General features: G+C 32.1%; 2 protein-coding genes across 2 annotated transcripts; both read left to right on the top strand.

Annotated features, from left to right (window-relative positions):
* Window positions 1-3,697: 3,697 nt before the first annotated feature.
* On the top strand, window positions 3,698-5,442 carry LOC110426319 (uncharacterized). The gene is made up of 3 exons (XM_021441524.1): window positions 3,698-3,766; window positions 4,244-4,540; window positions 4,787-5,442. Exons 2-3 carry the CDS (start codon window positions 4,274-4,276, stop codon window positions 5,141-5,143), a joined length of 624 nt encoding a protein of 207 aa, XP_021297199.1. The 5' UTR covers window positions 3,698-3,766; window positions 4,244-4,273; the 3' UTR covers window positions 5,144-5,442.
* A 2-nt stretch (window positions 5,443-5,444) lies between these two features.
* LOC149526557 (uncharacterized) lies at window positions 5,445-5,792 on the top strand. Its single transcript, XM_089785303.1, has one exon. It carries the CDS (start codon window positions 5,445-5,447, stop codon window positions 5,790-5,792), a length of 348 nt encoding a protein of 115 aa, XP_089641429.1.
* Window positions 5,793-20,492: the final 14,700 nt, after the last annotated feature.

Consider the following 20,492-nt stretch of genomic DNA (forward strand, 5'->3'; position numbering starts at 1 on the left):
TGTTGGCGTATTGAAAAATCATGATGGTAGTGTGCTTTTAAAATTCTCAAGAGCAATAGGTGAAGGGGATTCAAATCTTGTTGAAATTTTAGCTATAAAGGAAGCTTTTAGAATATTCACTGATATTATGGGAAATCAGTATTCCAAGTGATTCAACGAATGTAGTAAAGTGGGTGAATAACCCAACTGAAACTCCCTGAAGATTAAGGAAATTCTTAATTCAAATTAAGGGTCTACATAAGGACATACCACAATGGCAAGTAACAAATATTTTGATGGATGCAAACATTGAAGCAGATAAATTAGCCAAGGAAGGCATATCAAGAAAACATGATTTATAACTCAAGGTGACAATTTAAAAAAAAGTAGAGTTTGAAGCAAAGCAAGACACGAGAGTTTTAAATGTGTTGGACAGTTTGAAACAATGCAAAGTTGTTTTGGTTTAGGACCTGTTAAACATATATGGCTCTAATTCGGACATAATGGGAATGAACATAATCTTGCATTAATTACCCCAAATGGAATTCAAATAATGCTCAACATGATAATGGGATCAGGAAAATATTTATATGTGTATTTGGACATTTTAATGATGGACAAATAGGCAGGCATGGGCTAGACATCTCATATTTAGCCATATAGTGCTTAGGGGTTTTTAATATTTTATGTATTTTTTTAATTAGGGAAAGAGGGAACCAAATTCTACTCTTTAGATAGGAGGATCAAGTACCAACCAACGAACTAAATGTTTAGGTGCATTTGATGTATTTCTTCTCTTTTTCATTATTTTGTAAACAAATCCAATGCTCTTATTAGCTTGGCAATTAGCAATAAAATTACATATTTTTCAAAAAAAAAAAACACAAAACTAAAAAATGTTGAAATGACTTTAAGATGTGTAACAATATTACTATTCTTAGGGTTTTATTCGCCCCCACTAGTTATTTGCAAAAGGGTTGCATGCAATAAATTTCGAAAATACAATGAAGCTCAATGATTGATTGCATTACGCACTCACAAAATTAATCCACTAAGCATCCAATAGCATATGGCAAGATTACCTAAACTTGTATATAATTTTTGTTGCAAAATGATATAAAAAAATGACTGTTTCCAACGAACTCAGTTGTGTCTGTTTCAAACAATATAACTGTCTTATTTCCAGCAATCATAATTGTTAGTTTTCTAACAAATATGGTTATTGATGTTTAAACAAACATAACTATTTGTTTTTAACAATCATAATTATTGGTTGACACATTTGTTTGCAATTTTTAAAAAAATTAAAATTATTATTTAATTACCAACACATGCATGTGCCACCATTATAATAAATTAAATATTATTAATTTAATTAATTTCAAGACCAACCAAGACATAAAAAGCCCATCCATGATCCATCTAACAGTTCAACTCACATTAGTCCAATTACTTTGAACTTACTCTCCTCTTTATTTAAAGGACTCTTGTTTCTTTTCCTTTTCCCACGAGGGGATTATGCCCACACTCATTATTTGTTGAAAATGTCTAACATATTGCAACATTAATTACTTAATAAAAATTTAAAGAGAGAAAAATCGAGTTATCAAATTATCAATATACATACATAGATTATAAATTTAATTTAATCTAATCTAATTTAATATAAATATATAAAAAGACAAAAATTTTGATATAAAAAGAAATAGTCCTACATGGATAACCTATTTTTTTATGTGGATAATCTAAAAAATTGACACATATCCCATAATTAATTTACATTTTAAATTTAAATTTAACTTTTATTCTAAAAATTTATTTAGTTTTAGATATTTTCCATCTATCTTTGTAATACACATTGAATGGTTGTTTTTGGGACATAATATCTTCTTTCCATCATTTATAAACTTACAATAAACATTTTATGATCCTTTTGGGAATGCAAGGATAGAATCTCTAAAAGGGATAGACCATTTTAACTATCTTACTAGCATAAATGCATGATAGACTATTAAAGAAAAAAAAAATTTACAATTTGAAAACAATAGGCTAAATATACAAATAAGCCCTGGAACTATATCAAGAAAGTCAGTTAACCTTTGTCTCTTTATTACCTTCAAATAAGTCTCTAAACTTTTATTTTGAATCAAATAAACCCTTTTCACTAACCATTAACTAACAAAAGTTAGTCAATGGTATAGTCAATAATTTTTTATGCCACATCATTTGTCGCATGGTTCTTAACATGTCATCTTAATGATATCAATGCCATGTGGCAAATGGCATAGTATCAAAAATTGCTAACTAAAAATTAGGTATTTTTCCTTTTTATCCATCCAAATGTCCAAAAATTATTGGTTAGGGATTTGATACATAAAATTTTTATTAAAAAAAACCCTAATTGTTTCAAACTGATTACCATCTTAATTGAAGCCATCCTTCCTAATAAAAAACAAACCTAATCCAACTTTGAAGCCATTGTTGCTTTATTGAAAGTTAATGTAGAGAAATCTGAGAATGCCCAAATACAATTTTGAGAAGAGGAAGAGTCAAGGTAGGATACACAATGTTTATAATACTAAAACTAGTAAAGACACAATGTTGTTCCTTAAAAGAAAGTCAAATCTTTCTGTTCTCTTTATTAGAATTTGTAAAGGAAATTTGATGGTGTTCAATTTTATTTACGAACAATAATAGATTCAAAAAATTCTAGAGTAATACTCAAAAAACGATTTTAGAAGAGGAATAGGAATTATAAATAGAAAGAGGACATTCTTGTTATAAGGTAGGTTAGGTTTAGGGAATATTGAAAAAAAGTGAATATTTGTTTTTGAATTTTGATTTGTTTAGGCTATTTGAGTACATGGTTGTCTTATGCAATTAGATTTAGGTTTTGTGTCCTACCTTGACTCTTCTCAAAATCGTATATGGGTATTTTCGGGTTTCTCTACACTAACTTTCAGTCGAGCAACAATGGCTTCAATTGAACTAGAGAAGTTAGATTTGGTTTTTTTTTTAGGAATGAGGGTTATAATTAAGAAGATGGTAATAGTTAAGAAATAATGGTTATTAGTTTGAAGCAGTTTTTTTTTTATTAATTTTTGTTTCAAATCCCGAACTAATAATTTTTAAATATTTAGATGAGTAAAAAGAAAAAACTCAATTCTTAGTTAGTATTTTTTTATGCCACATCATTTGCCACATGACATTAACGTCATCAAGGTAACATGTTAACATGCCACATGGCAAATAATGTGATATAAAAAATTGTTGATTGTGTCGTTGACTAATAAAAGTTAGTCAACAGTTTGTGAAAGGGGCTTATTTGACCCAAAATGAGAGTTCTAGAGCTTATTTGAACATAATAGAAAGATAGATGTTCAATTAACTTTCTTGATATAATTTGGGGGCTTATTTGGGTATTTAGCCAAAATAATACAATAATTATATAATTTGCATTGATTTGTTCTGTTATTTTAAGAAATTTTTGACATATATAGTACTAAATGACTATTATTGGTAATTTATTTATTTTATTTTTTATTTAGAAAAGACAGATAGGAATCCTATTTTTTTAACAAAAAATACTTGTACCTACCATAAATCACATATCCAAATTGGATTTTTACTCTTAATTCAGTTTAGAGTCAACCATTCATATTTAGAAATTATACATATTACCTTATGCACTTACCAATCTCTTAACACTATAAATTTACACAGGTGCCTGCCTTGGTGTGCCAAAGGAATAGATTGCAAGGCATTTCTACTGTTTTTTAAGCCATTGGTACATGAAGAGACTACAATTAATTCCCTGCAGTATTTTGCTTTATTATGCTTAATTCCTATTTTCTGTAAATTCAGTATATGTTGTTTTCTTTACGTTTTTCTATTACTATAACGTTTGATTGCTGGTTTACCATCGTTAAGGATTTGTCTCATATATTCTTAGTATAAGGTAAACCAATTTCCATGCCTATTCAGTACAAAACTCAACCAATCCTGTTGTTATTGAGTCTGAAATTTAGTTGATTTAAGATATCTGTATTGTTTTAATTATTGGGAACACTTGATGGGAATTTGTGTTTGATTGAGGTGAAAAATTGTGTTTCTGATAACTGAAAATGAATCTTTGGCTTGTGTTCCCAACATAATCATTATCAATGATTAAGAGCTTTTGTTATTGATTAGTGAATTAAGTATTCAAATTTTTATTCTTGAACAAGTTTTGAATGAATGATTGCATGTATGAAACGTATTGCAGAGAACTGATCAGGTTGGTGGAGGAGGAGGCATGGCAAGTCGTGGTTGGTCAATTTCAACAATGGCCTTGGGCTTGGCACTTTTGAATGCGACACCAGATCAGGTGAGAACCGTACTGGGGGAGAGACTCCATCCGCTCGTCCAAAACCTGGAGCCTGCTGCAGCAGCTAAAGTAACAGGGATGCTTCTGGAGCTGGATTGGACTGAGGTTCTGCACCTGCTAGAATACCCGGACGCTTTGAAATCCAGGGTTGCAGAGGCAATGGAGGTTTTGAGTAGTGCTGCTTGTACACCTTTGGTACGTGCAGAGAGACAATATTGCCTGCAATTTTTTGTTTTGTTTTTTTACTTTTCTTCTCCATTCTTCTTATTCCTGCTCATGTTTGATTGTTCTCTCTAATCTGTTAAGTTGTAAACCCAATTTGCTGTGTTTAACTTCGTCTTTTACTTTAATAATTGGCCAACTTTGTTTTTTATTTAAAGTGTAAATAAAGAATTGGCAAAGTCTCAATACAAACTCTTCAATTGATGAAAAATATTACAGGGAACTGCTGTTGGTCAAGGCAAGGCAAGGCGTGGAGGGTCAACATCTCGTCTGCCAATTTCGATGAGGACATTGATGCGCTTGGCACTTGCGAATGCAACTCCAGATCAGGAGAGAACGATCCTGGGGGAGAGGCTTTATCCGCTTGTTGAAAAACTGGAGCCTGCTGCAGCAGCTAAAGTAACAGGAATGCTTCTGGAGTTGGGTCGGACTGAGATTTTGCACTTGCTAGAATCCCCAGTAGCTTTAACATCCATGGTTGCACAGGCAATAGGGGTTCTGAGGAGTTCTGCTCAGCAGCAGGAGGATCACACTGGTGGTGCTAAGTCCGGATCAACTGGCCATCATTGTCATTGAATGAAAACCTGGGTGGTGTGTGTTGAATTTGGAATGTATCTACCTTAAGTCTTCAATGGCAGTGACTTGCTTTAAGACTTGAGTTTTATTCTATTTCTTAGTATTTGCCTTTATCTTATTTTCTGTTATAGCACTTTCCGTGCTCTACACATGTATTCTACATGACCGCTGCCGTGTACAAGGTTGTGATGGGTAGCGGTGCACATCATGGTCCAACTAGCAAAAACTGTCAGCTAAATATTAGTTTGTTTTTCTTTATTATATGCTCCAGTAATCTATGTAACAGACTTAATGAATGAAAATGCTGAGTTCTGTTTTTGCTAGCCCAAAAGAAGCTTGGGATCGATTGAAAAATGAGTTCTACAGGAGTGAAAGGACTCCGCAAATGCAAGCTTTTAACTTGCACAGAGAATCCAAGATCCTTATAATGAAAGAGGATGAGGCAATTAAAGAGTATTATGATAACATCATAAAGCTTGTTAACCAGTTAAGGCTACATGGAGAGGATCTATCCAAGAGGAGAATTGTGAACAAAGTCTTGGTTAGTCTTCCAAAGAAGTTTAAGGCTAAGATTTCATCACTAAAAGACTCAAAAGATCTTTCACTACTAATAGTTATTGAGTTAGTGAAAGCCTTACAAGCCCAATGACAGAAAACGGCTATAAGGCACAATTTTGCTAGTACAGACTAGATGTCAGATGATGATCATGCAATTAGATGGGGCACATTGAAAAGGTTTCTAAGGCTAAAGAAAATATAGATTAGAAAGCGGCAACAGTTGAAGAGAAAGAGATAGCCGATGAAACTCTTTTTATGGTCAAGAGTCATGATATAGTGAAAAAAAATTCTGAGTGGTTAATTGATAGTGGTTGTTCAAACCACATCGTAAGGAATATTGAATATTTCGTGAAAATTGATAGAAGCTTTAGAACAAAGATGGAGATTAGAAATGGTAAGCACTTGAAGATTCAAGGTAAAGGAATAATTAGAGTTCAAGCACAAGCAATTATGAAGTCAATCTCTCATGCGTTTTATTCTCCACAAATCTGTTGCTATTTGTTAAGTGTTGGTCAATTATTGGAGGATAATTATTCTTTGTGGTTTAAGGATAAATCCTAGACAATATTTGATCCACTTGGTAAAGCAGTTATGACTGTTATGATGAGGAACAAATGTTTTCCTTTTGATTTTATGAAGAATAAACATCAAGTTTTTTAATATACTTCCACCAATGTTGAACTATAGCATAAGCGTCTTAGGCATATTAATTACAATTCTTAAAGTCAATGACCTCATCTCAGATGGTAGAAGGGTTTCCAAATATTAACATGTTGACCATGTATGTGGTATATGTCAATTGGGAAAACAGAACAAGACTTCTTTTCCTAAACAAAGTCTATCAAGACGCAATGAGAGACTTAATGTCGCAACTTGTTTTTAGGGGCCCATGACCAACCCAAGGTCTTATGTGGGTATACCTTACTAAACCCAAGCAAGCCTTAACTAACAATGCATGGACTTGTCATCTATCGCATGTTGGTGCAAATAGGGTTCAAATGGAATATAAGAAACCGGCAAAATTGACTTCAAGACGAGCCTTTCAATAGATGTTATCTTTAAAACTTATTTCGTCCCCACCACTCGATATGCAAAGGGGAATAATACGAATAGCCTTAGGGATACAATGAAGTCGATGTCTAACTTTGTTTTGCACTTTACGAGAGTAAACTGCTAGATACACTCAAGAGTTTGCAAAGTTGTTTAGTCTTAGAGCCTACTTTCTGCAGCAAGTAGATTATAAGGAATTTGGATGCTTTTGTAGTTGATGGGAACTTAAGTATTTACGTTAATAGAACACAACACTTTTCTTGTTCTTAATTTTTTTGCTCTTGTTTTGTTTTTGATTTGATGTGTCAAAATGGTTGGTAATAAGCCCTTTATACAGGTTTGCAAGTGTCTCTTCTTCAAGGACACAACTCTTTTATTAAAGTACCATTTTGTCTTAAAGGCATATTTACATTTTGTCATACATATCTTTTAGATAAAGGTATTATTTCAATAATCATCTTTTGAAAGGACAACAATTCATTCCATAAAATATAATCTTTGAGTTATAATTTGAAACAATAACTTTTCATACTTAAACTTTTGAGCTATGGTGTTTTTTTTAATTTGTCTCATAACTTTTGGATGTCATTTTGCCAAGAAACATAACCATTCACATGAAAACCTACCTATAATCTAATAGTCACACTATGTCACTTTATATGACATAACCTTTGAGCTAAGATAGCTTTTAATTATGTGACATAATCTTTGATTTTGAAAATACACCAACATCATAGCCATACATAATTTCATTCATAGATAAATAAACATCACCACACCATTATGGAACTTCTCGACATAATGTGCGTTTTCTATCTCATTTCATACCAATGTTCACATCACACATATACCATCCATGGTTCGGCACACATTTCGTGCCTATATCACCTGTGGTCCTTTTACCATAAGCTCAATAGCCATATGCATCCATTTTCGAGGCTCAACACAATATTCACAATGATAAACAAACATGAGAACATTAACATTTATTTACATAACCAAGTGGCAGATATATCATAAACAATGTAAGACTTGACTTAACACATTGTGGAATGTAGTGACACTGAAAGGTTGGAAGGACAGCTTTACCACACCTATCAAATATGTTAGACTACTCCTCCATAGGGCACCTAGCCAAGCAAGCTACTGCTCTGTACAACAAAAATTAGGAAAAATAACAAGTCACAAAAACTCCATGAGTAGATACGAGGAAAGGAACAAGCCAAGGGAAAGAGTTTTTGCAATAAACCATACTTTAGAAAAACAACATGAATTTCATAAACTTCATCATAATCCTTTCAAATGTCAATAATTCTCATTTCAAACATTTTCCATAAAGGCATGTGAAATTCGTGATTCATAAGAATTTGATAAACAATGATAGTTCTAAATATCAATGTTTGCAAGGAAAAATAAGAGAATTCCCTTCATGGGTACTAATTAATAAATTCTCCATGAGTAGCAATATCGTGAATAATCACAACTCGACCTCCAAGAGTTACCTCCTTTGAAGATTTGAAAGTATCATTCAATCATCGTATTCATTACACCAAGTCACCCATACATACCACAATCACTAATTTAAACAATCATCATCATCATCATTAAACATGTAAGTATGTCATCATCAAAACATTTATGCATTTACATTTCACAATATCAAGGTGGTATTCTTACCCCCATAGTGGGCTTTATTCATGTGGTATTCTTTCCCCCATAGTAGACTCTATTCATGTGGTATTATTACCCCAACGATGGGCGATAATCAAGGGGTATTCTTACCCTCACGATGGGCAATAATCAAGTGGTATTTTTTCCCCACGTTGGGCAATAATCAATATTCATGAGCAAGGATTTTGTACATAGTATAACACATTCGTATTCCACCATTCACATCAAATTATTCATCCAATAGATTTATTGGTGGGCATCTATACATCCATGAATAATCCTTAATGGTGGAGACTCACTCATTCACTCTCACATTCTATATTTAATGGGCAATTCTAGTAACCATTTTCATGCATATTAGGTGGGTATTACATCAACCATCAAGGCATTTATCTAATAGGCAACAATCATGCTTCATATATTTCATAGAGAAAATTTTGAATGAAAACATTTCAAAGGGCTTGCCCCCTTTTGTTGAAAACTAATATATCGTAGGGATAATTACTACATAGTAGATTGAAAACTTCATTAAAAACATTAATTTTCATCCAATTTGATTTAATCAAATCAATATAGCATACAAATCATGCGAGACAATCAAGTTTATAAACCATGCTCAACTTTACCATATAAAATACTTTAAAAAGGTGTACCCACTCACCTTTTTGAAGCATTTCACACCTTTTCTTGACTTTCAACGACTACTCGGGTTCTCCGAATATTAACTTTTTCTACTGTGCCTAACAACAATTAAACAAGTATCAATACTGTTCCTAGTAGGCCTATCAAAATGGGCCTGGCCTATCAGACTGACCCATTTCTATTAAATATGGGGTAGGCTAGGTTGGAAAATTTTGGCCCATATTGGAATCGAGCCTAAATGGGTCAGCCCATCAAATCAGTGGGCTGATGTGGGCTGGGACAAGGCCAGCCCTATGGGCCAGAAAAAAATAATTTTATATATTTAATTATGTAAAATTAATAATTTAGTTACCAATAGTATTATTTATTTTATATATTTCAATGTATTTAATCTTCATTTATCAAATTAAAAATTTTAATTTAGATTAAAACTTATTATCTTTTTTTCTTTTATGGTAATGAATATTAGATGATAAATTGATAATAATTCAAACCTTGAGACATTATTGCTGTCTAAACAAGATTTAAATATTTTACTTGAGAATGAAGATTGAGGAGAATATAAATGAGTCTTGAAATTTTTATTATGTGGTTATATACTTATGTTTATGAGATAACAGTCTGTGTTAAAGATTTAAATTTTATTATGTAATTTATTTATTTTTTTATATTTGGTGTAATTTGTTTATTTGTAACATATTTTTATTATTCAATTTATGAATTAAATCATAGAAAAATTTTATTAATAAAATATTTATTAGGTAGAATTATAAAAATTAATTTTTTTAAAAAAAATAAAAATGGGCTAACCCAACCCAACCCATGAGCTAATAAGGGATGGGCTGGGTTGAGGTTTTGATGGCTCATATAAAAAATGGACTGGCCCAGCCCAACTCATTTTTTAAGCCCACAAGGGCTGGGGCCAGACTGAGCTGGGCCAGCCCATATTGACAGCTCTAGTTCCTAGCATCTTAAAATAACATTCTAAGCATAATCTTGAACATAAATCTTTAACAAAGTAGTCTAAATCTCCATTAAACCTATTGTTCATACTTAAACTAAAGATCTAGCCTTCCAAACCTATTTTTTAGGTGCTAACAACTTTACTCTGATGAGCTCTCAAGTTAAAAAATGATTGAAACCTAACATTTAATATAAAAATCATATTTTTAAGATTTAAGAAAAACTTAAAAGGAAAACCCATAAGCTTTTGATGTTGGAAAATAATTTTCCTACCTCTAAAATGTTGAAAATTGATTTAAAGGTTGGAAACCATTTTGTTTTTCAAGAAAAATGAATTTGAAGCTAGGAGAATGTGGAGAAAGTTAAGAGAGTTGAGAAAATGGTGGATGCTGGTTGGTAGATGAGTATTTAAGAAAAATGATTAGGGCTCAAAATTTGCAAAGTATTTATAGTTTAAGGGTGAAAAGATAAGTTTAACCTTTTATTTTTTTTAAGTTTGATGCTCAGGTCTCGATACTTTTGGAAAACAGTTTTGTTTTGGAGGTTCACTGACTCAAGTCTCGATACCTTACATGAGGGTATTGAGATTTCTCTTTAGGTAGCAAGGACATGATATTGCTTGGTCAGATCTCGAGACTTTGGTTCCAAGATGTCTAGAAAAGCTTATTAAGCTTATTTATATTTAATACCATTCAAGTAATATCCTCATTTTTACTTCTTTCCCTTTTTACTCTTTATTTACTTAAGATATTTTATGTAAATAAACAAACACCCCCTATTTGGATTCAATAAAAATACAAAAAAAAATCAAATTTCAAAAGAATCAAAATCTAAATTTTGGATTTAAGAACAAAATTAAAAAAGTTTGACTAAAATTTAATTTTAAGCTCTCATTTACCATAGCAAACATACTTCTAAGATTAAGAAAAAATCATTTTAAGCCATTTCAATATCAAAGTAATCATTACCACTATTTTTTTATTCTCATTAAATCATTATATAAAAATCATATATTTTGACCCTTTTCAGATTTAGAAAAATTTCTGCTTTAATAGTGACAATCAACTAAAATGGTTGCCACAAAGGATAGATGAATACGTGGAAAGGACTATATCCAATAAACAACATCATGCATAATAGATGTTAAGAGCTCATCTAAGGATTTACCCAATAGTCCTGATACAAAAGTTAGGGGTTTTACACTTGATCTTGTACACTCAGACGTTGTAAGACCAAGGAACACAACATCGTTAAATGGGAGTCGATATTATCTTATCTTCATTAAGGATCTTACCAAGTACTGTTGGGTATTTTTTCTTAAAAACAAATTTGATGTTTATGCTAAGTTTCTTGTCTTCAAGTTTGCTGCTGAAAAGAAATCTAGTTTGCAAATAAAAAATTTAAGGATTGATAATGGTGCGAAATTTGTGTCAAAGGAGTTTGATAATTCCATGTCATGTAATGGCATCAAACGTCAGCTAATAGTGCTATACAACCCCCAACAAAATGAGGTTAGTGACCACAAGAATTGAACAATCTTAGAAATAGCTTGATATCTACCATTTCACAAAAAGTTACCTAATAACTTATTTGTAAACACTACAAAAAAAAGGTATTACTAACGAAATGTTTCATTAGTATTTTACATTTTTAATGAAAATATCAACAGAAAATTCAAACGATGGTCGATCGAAAATGCTGTCGTCAATAACATCAAATCTGTCGATACATTAATGATCGAAATTTTCATCGACCACTTTGATAGTAAAGACTCGAAATTCCATCAATATCGATTAAAATCAATCAGCAAATTTCGTCAGTAACATTATTGATGGAATTTCGTCCCATCGATAGTTCTGCAGATGATTACCGACTAAGCCGATTGTGAAGCTTACAATTTGTATCTATTGACAATGACAATAATTTCATTGGTATTTCATTGATATTTCATATAAACTTCGTCGATGATTCTATCGATAACTAATGAATTCCATAGTTAAGAGATGAAATCCATCGATAATAAAGCTAGTTTTTTTAAGAATTAAATTTTATCTTGTTCATAATAAAATTATTATAGATGTTATTATTGATAAAGGAAACATATATATATATGCATATAGAAAATATGAAAATCTAATACAAATTGTTATTAATAAAAAAAGTTCCAATGTAAACATCTGATAATAATCTAAATGTAAACATTTAATATAAATACAAATCTCACTGAGAAAGTGGGGTTGCAACTACTTCTACTGTGGTGGAGGCTACGAATCTTACTACCATGATGAGGAACCCCAGAGTCATCTGGCTCAAGCTGCAATCTTTTTGATCCAATTATCTCCATCAACAAGTGATTAAGTGTGTTAAAACCCGTCATCAAGGTCTTAACATAGGTTAGCAATAATTGATATCCCTCAAGCTCAATTTCATAGAAGAGCTGGTGCATCGTTAGGGCCACAAGTAGACTTAGACGTCGCAGTTGTAGCTAGAAGTCTTGAAGCGAAGACTCTGGTGTCAAATCCCTATACGTGGGTCCAAGTAGTGATGGGCCCTTCAATGACTTCAATCCATACCTCTAGATCAAACTTTGGCTAGGTCGAAGGCTCCACACTGTACTTTTGTGACATTGCCAAAGTGTACGATTCCTATAAAAAGAAAAGCAATTAAAAAGATTAAATAATTTAATTAGTAAGCAATATATATATATATATAGAATATATATAAACACATGTATTACTTACACATACAGCCATGGACTTGTTGTCCACAAATTCTTTAATACCCTTCTTCTGTTTATGAGTGCATTTGAAGAGCTTGAAAAATGTCAACTGGTGTTGCTTTTCCTCTTCCTGTAATCATAAACACATTAACAACATCCATCAATAATGGACCGATCCTCCAACCTTAGCTTCGTATGGCAATTGGATCGACAAATGCTCTATTGAGTAGAAAAACCAAAGGGAAAAATCTTTTCTAATTTGCAAATGGTTTCCACGATTTTTCCCTTCCCATGCATTGATATGCTCAAGAAGCAGTTTGATTACACATACATCACAAAAGAAATGTGAGATCTCAACAATTGCACTCCAAATAGTGTAAAGGGCCATATCACACAAGGTAATTGAGGGCAACTATTGTAGAAAAATGTGACAATCATGACTTTTCATCCCATAAATTTGCAATCCTATTAATTCATACAGTTTGCTATGTTAGAGGTGAAACAAGTGTTCCCAAACCTTATCAGCAACCAAGAACCTACTATTCATTCACTGAGAGCAAGGACATCTGATCTTATTCTCAATCATGAATCTTGGTTGATTCCTCTAGGACTTTCACACCAGTGGCTAGGCATGATACTATTCAACTTCTAATAGCCTTGGTGGCTAAAGAAAATTGAAAGAACTGACACTTAGATGTGAAATCTGCACTTCTAAATGGTTTTATAACAAAAGACGCATTCACTGAGCAACCTGAAGGTTTTGTAGAAAAAGGCAATGAGAACAAGGTTTGCAGACTTGTTAAATCACTTTATGGTCTTAAGCAAGCACCAAAAGCCTAGTATGAATGGATTGACAACTACTTGAGATGCAAAGGATTGAATCGAAGCAGAAACTAGCCAACTTTTTATTTTAAGCTCTGACAGTTTTGTAAATTTGATAGTCTCACTGTATGTGGATGACTTGCTGATAAGTATGTCTTGAATAACTTTAATATGAAGATGAAGCTGGAGTTTGAAATGACATACATTGGTGAGATGACATTCTTCTTGGGGATGGAGTTCACCCAAAAACCAGAATATATTTGCATTTATCAAGCTAAATACGCAAGGGAGTTGCTGAAACGTTTCAAGAAGGAAAGGTATAAAACGGTTGATACTCCATTAATTTCTAGTATTAAACTCTACAAGAATTATGGAAGTGGAGGTGAAAATGGCTCTCTATAGAAGTCGTGTGGCTTGTTTATCGTACTTAACTGCTTCTTGCCATGATATTATGTATGCTGCTAGCATTTTATCTAGATTTATGAAGGATCCCTCTGAACTTCATCTTGTTGCAGCCAAAAGGGTGTTGCGATATGTCAAAGGTACATTCAACTATGGTCTCAAATTCTACAAAGAACAGAGCACTGATTTGGGTGTCAAATTCCACAAGGCACTACAGGTTTTTGTTTCTCCTTGGGGACTGCGGTCTTTACTTGGAACTACAATAAGCAAGTTATCGTAGCTCAATCAATTGCGAAAGCCGAATACCTAGCAGCTACTGCTGCTACAAACTTTGCCTTGTGGTTGACAAAATCCTTAATAACATTGGGTCTAAACAAGAAAAGGAAACTATTCTCTGGGTGGACAAACAATCTGATATTGACATAGCAACCAATCCAGTGCATCAGGGGAAGACCAAACACAGTATGGTCAGATATCATGCCATTTGAGATGCTATTAAAGAGAAAGAAATTTCAATGCTCCACTGCTCTTCAAATGAACAGCTAGCAGATATTCTGACAAAAGGGCTAAGCAAGGACAACTTTGCATATCTCAGGACTAAGCTTGGAATCGAAGAGATACATTCAGAAGACGTGTGTTGAATTTGAAATGCATCTCCCTTTAACTCTTCAATGGCAATGACTTCCTTTAAGAATTAAGTTTATTTTATTTCTTGGTATTTGCCGTTATCTTATTTTCTGTTATAGCACTTTCTGTACTCTACACATGTATGCTATATGACCGCTACCATGTACAAGGTTGTGACAAGTAATGGTACGCATCATGGTTCAGCTTCTTATATGCTCCAGTAATATATTTAACAGACTTAATGAGTGTAAATACTAAGTTCTGTGTTTGCTCTCAACTAGCCTTTTCTCTCTTCTTTGTCTTCGATTCTACCTGGTATTCCAAAAATTCTAACAGTGTGGCCTTTATTCAGTCCAAATAAGTGGACTCAATCAACATGTGACAACCCAAAATACTGTGAATATTCTCAGTCATAGGAGCAATAAGATTCGAATTTAATTAAAATCATGTACTTCAGGACGAACCATCTTAACAAATGAACCATATGTTGATTATAATATATTTTATATGAGAAAGTAAGATAGACCTTGCTTCTCCTGTAGCCTCTTTCCTTAAATAACTTTCTATGGGCAAAAATTAATATAATGTTAGGAGTAAAATGTTGATCCTCCCAAATTTAGACAAAATTCTAACAGACCCTTCAATGATCAGGGGGTTTTATCAGGATTTATGCATCTGCAAACGACCAAACAAAGCTAACTATATATTGACATATGCACAAAGCTTACAAGTTTATCATGTGAAGTGTGTAGTTGCAAGCATATATCATGATGACCTAGTGATGGATGCTGATCTTCTCTGACGACCCTCTATCTTTGAAGCTATGACTCAGGCTAGTTCTTCTTTGCTACTTTTTAGCTAAACAACAAAATGAAATCAAAGATGAAGCAAAAATGAGTTTATATGTGAGAAAAAACCACATCTGTTTGAGAACTTGAGATCCATCTGTCCACCACCTTCAAGCGTACTACTTGCACGAAGAAGCCATGATGAGAACATCTGAGCAATCCATGGTGCATTCACTGTGATTACAATAATGTATTTCCACTCCATTTTCGTGTTACCAAGAAGATAAAGATTCCAAGTTATCTGTTTAGAAGGCCTATCTCTTTCTTAGCCACATAATCTTCTCACTGGTTGAAGCTGCACACATGAGTTCCATGTCTAATTCCATCACAAATAAATTGGAAACTTCTACTTGTCTTTTTTTTTTTTTATTCCCTTTTGGTCGACTTGATGAAGTTCTTAATTAGCTTTTTCATTAAATTAAATTTCTTTTCTTCCACTTTCTGAACCTCTTACTAATTCCATGTTATAAAGGGTTTGATTCTACCATTGTTTGTTCAGCTAGGATGAATCCTTCTTCCAATCAAAATCTGTTCATGATCAGTTACTTATCTTGGCACCACTCCTGCAACTTGCTATGTAGACAATTCAATTGTCAGCTAGAATTGATAGTTCAATTGAAATATTTAAAGCCAAAGGTGGTCAAGCATAATTAGGAGAAGAGAGTAATGCAATCACTTCCCTCAAAATTTTTGAAAATTTTATTATATATATTTTGATGACTTTTTTAAAATTTTTTAAAATTTTAATTTATTATATTTTTAATGGTCTCTTTCAAAATTTATGGAATTATTTATTTATTATATATTTTTTAATAACTTTCTCAAAAATAATTTTTTTATTTCATATTAACACAAATAAAAAATAATAAAATGACTTTATAAACCCTATTCAATTTTATCCTAATTTAAGTTTTTTCACACATCTTTCTCTCTCTTTCTTTTTCTCTTTCTCTTCTCTTTTATTCTTTTATCTTTAATTTAATTTTTTCTTTGTAACTCACCATTAAAATACTTTTTGTTCTTTAAAAGAGATTTATAAGCTTTTGAGCTTGAACAATGAATGACAAGGATCACTCACCACCATTGTGTGAAATTAAGAGAAGGTAAAATTTTGTTTATCTTCTTCTTCTATTCATATTATTTAACTATTTACATATTTAATCATTGTATGAAATCCTATATATCATATTTAACTATTTATATTTTATTTATTATAGTATTATATTTAGTACTTTAAGTTTAAATAAAAATAAAATAAAAATATTAAATGTTGGCTACACATTGATTAGGATACGGTCTTTGGTTTTTTATGTTAGTGGTCTCATGTGTTGTCTTTTTTTTTTTTGTTTGGGCATTGCTGTTCTCTTTGAGCAGTCATCAAGTTTTTCGAGTCACTTTTTCTATGTAGTTATACATGTTTTCACACCCATATTGGGTTTAGAAGTCTTTGATCGATTAGAGGTTCAATAAAAATACTTTTTTTAAAAAAAATCACGTTTGATTAAAATATGAGTAAATTAAAAACAATTAACAACTTTTTAAAAACAATGTGTAAATCATTCAAATAATTCTCTTACACTCTAACAATGAAGCCTTAATATTTCAAATCATAAACAAGAGTAATACAACTCAAAACATCCTAGGCTCAATTTTGAAAAAATAGATGCTTTTCAAGTAAAACTCGATTCTTATAAAACTATTATAAGTCTTTTTTTTATTTTTTTTATTTACATATTATATAAAATTATTATTTATCATGAATTTTTTATTTATTCTTCTAAGTTCAACGTTTTTAAAAATTTTTAATCTTTATATTTTTTTCATCTTTGACCTCTTAATAAAAATTCGTTAACCTTGAAAAAGGACTCCTTTGTGTCTTCATTTTTTTTTTTTATTTCTTCCCTTCACTGTAAAGAAAACGTCATTGATAGGTCACCAAGTTTACGAGAGCAAAATCACTGCTCAAGCACTTGTCCATGGACAAAACATAGTTAAGCACTTTCCCCCTTAGAATGACTGTATTCTCCACCAGGAAACCAGCAAACCTGAAGGTCACAGAAAAGATGAATATACCCATCTGTCTTGTTATCATGGTTTCATGACAGCCTTGTATAATTTTCAATACAACAGTACTACATTTTCGTGACAGCCAATTGAGAAGCTTGTTATGATTCTTCTTTGGACTTTCTGCCCCTAGAATTTCAATGCCTTGATTTATGAATCGCTGATAGGTTCTTCCCAATAATTTCTCCACTGTTGTCGAACATCAATTTGACAGATAGAGCCTTATCACAATCTCCAATGGTGGGCCATTTTAAGGGTTGTCGAGATCGATGTCTGTCTGGCATTTGACCCCAGTTGCTTTCAATCTTTGTCATAGTAAGCATGCTGGAGAGGGCATCGATAGTACCTAGGTTTGATGCCAAAGCTTAAGAGGGTGTGGACACTAGGTTAAGGCCTTAGTTTTTAGTTGCTTTTAATCGTTGATATACCATTTTCCCTCACTGCTATGCAACAGGGTTAGCATTCCAAGCCCCCCATTCCACAAAAGAAAAAGCCATACTTGCCGAAAGGTTCCCTCGTGAAGCACCTGAATGCGATGTTTCAGATGGCCAAACGGATAAAACCATTCATCCATTTGCTCTGGAAAAGCTCAAAAAATGGCATTGCATGTGTATGCATTTTCAGGAGCAATGCCTTGTATCAGCAGATATCTGATAAAGGATTCCATTGACTTTGTTATATAAGCACATTTAACACTGATAAGATTGATCCTGCTAAGATTTTCCTTATCCTGTCACCTAATTCGTAGTATAAGTACCTTAGCTTGGTTCAAGGAAACCGAAATTTGCTTCGAGGGATTCAAGATTTTCTAAAATATTATAATTTTTTTTAAGATTTATATTTGATATATAATCGATGTATAATACTTATATATTATCGTTTAATTATAGAATACCGTTTCATAAATGTGCAAAGATAAAAATTAAAAACTCTTTCTAAATAAATGTTTACTGGTAAGGTAACAATATTTAATTTATTGATATTGTATAAAACAACTAAATATTTATGATTGATTGAAATCGTACAGATATTGAATTTAATAATGGATGCTTCGATGAATTCAAGGTATCATCTAGGGTAGCTAAAGAAGAACTACATGAAAAACTAATTACACAAGCATATCTCTCCATGCAATTTGTGTGGTTGATTTAGATACTGGCCAAAAGTACCTCCATTATTCATGACACATTGTTCCTGATATAGGTAGGCCGTAAGTACTGAAGTTAATGCAGAAAACCAACCATTCATAGGAATCTAGCTTTCCATCTTCAACACATTGCCATTGCAAAGGACCTGGACCTCCTCGATGGAAGATTCTAAAAAGATATTTAACCTTGTAAGATGATTCGTCCATGTCTAGTCAGGCCCCTAGGCTTGCTTGCCAACCATTCTGCCAAGCAAGTTGGTGGCCCTTAGCTCAAATTTTAGCCACAAAGAAATTGCTGTACGTGCTTAACATGTTCTCCAGATTCTTTCATTTTTCAACTTTCAATGAATTGCATCAGTTTCTACCCCTACAAAAGGAAAAACTGGTCCAAATAATTAACTCCTAACGTTACTAGGAATCCATGTTATTGCTGTCAGAGATATTTCCACTTACTATTTCTGCATAAACAAAGATCTTATGTACGGTTCCAAGTTCTGTGGTTATGAGCTACCTTTGAATAGTCAGAGGGTTGAACAATCTGAATAATTCATAAATCCTGGTAATTACTCATGAACCAATTTTTTGGCCAGAATTTATGAAACGAATTCAAAAGTTATGGCAATCTGAATCTAGTGTGTTATTGCTTGTTCTGCTATTGGCTATAGGGTAGGTTAATGTAAGATTATCCCTGCTAGCTAGCTAGATAGCCATCAATGTCAGCATCATATGCATTGAGATTCCCTTCAGCTTTGGACACAAAGACTGCATTCCTATTCTTACCAATATTTTCTGGGGGAATGAATTTGAAAACTTGTTCCTTTGCTTACGAGAAAACAGTGATAGCACCCAATTTATGTGAACATATAGGCTTTTGAGAAACGTATACGTCCTGCTAAGGACAAAACATTACCTACAAATTGTTTTGACAGTCTTGGACTAATGATAAACATACAATGTTCCCAAACCTTTAAAGTTTATATTGTCGTGTGTGTATATATATATATATATGTATATATAAATGTAAGGTTGACTTGCCATACGGGCTTAGCTCATATAGTAAAAATGCTGGGATTTGGATAAAAATCTTATGTTCGAATTATAGTACTCGTTCTTGCATTGAAAAAAATGTAAGGTAGACTTGAGATTTGATTGATTGAAAAATGCTCAATGGTAGTGATATATAGTAACTTTTAGGTTGAAAAATGCTTAATGGTAGTAATTTATAGTAACTTTTAGCTAGGAATGCAAGTGTGAAAAGCTTAACTTTAAGACAAAAAATGCTGTATTTTTCCTTCTTGAGAAGAAAGAATTATGAAGGACTTTCATACATTCATTAAGTGCTGCCTATAAATGTTATACATTGACTATACATCAAATATAAGAATTAATATTTGATACAGTGATAGTGGTATCAAATATAAATATTTATATTTAATGTATTGACATTGTATGGTTTCTATACACGATCAAGCTCCTAAATTCTAAAACCTCATTAATAAAAGATTATTTTAAAGGAAATAAACGGTTGATAAGGTCCTAAAATGACATTATGTTTTAATATCATTTTTTTATTTTCTTCAAAATAATATTTTATTAATGAAGTGTCAAAATTGGGTGGCTTGATAATGTATAAAAGCTATACTCTGTCAATACATCAAATATTTTTTTTAAATATAAACTTTTAAATTAATTGACGTGTTGCACTCGAGTGTTTAATTCATTAATTAATACATGGGCTTTCTCCTTATTAATTGATGTGTTTTATACATATATGTGAATCTTATATATATATATAATATCGTAAAATAAAAATATTATGAAATAGCTTACATATAA

Source organism: Theobroma umbraticum, unplaced genomic scaffold, assembly GCF_002168275.2.
Source record: "Theobroma umbraticum cultivar Fairchild unplaced genomic scaffold, ASM216827v3 scaffold_55.0, whole genome shotgun sequence".
Classification (NCBI taxonomy): domain Eukaryota; kingdom Viridiplantae; phylum Streptophyta; class Magnoliopsida; order Malvales; family Malvaceae; genus Theobroma; species Theobroma umbraticum.

Excerpts from the sequence above, each read along its gene's own strand:
- LOC110426319 (XM_021441524.1), top strand. The coding sequence starts at position 4,274 with ATGGCAAGTCGTGGTTGGTCAATTTCAACAATGGCCTTGGGCTTGGCA. Across the intron at positions 4,541-4,786 it reads GTGCTGCTTGTACACCTTTG|GGAACTGCTGTTGGTCAAGG; the intron begins GTACGTGCAGAG and ends AAAATATTACAG.
- LOC149526557 (XM_089785303.1), top strand. The coding sequence starts at position 5,445 with ATGCTGAGTTCTGTTTTTGCTAGCCCAAAAGAAGCTTGGGATCGATTG.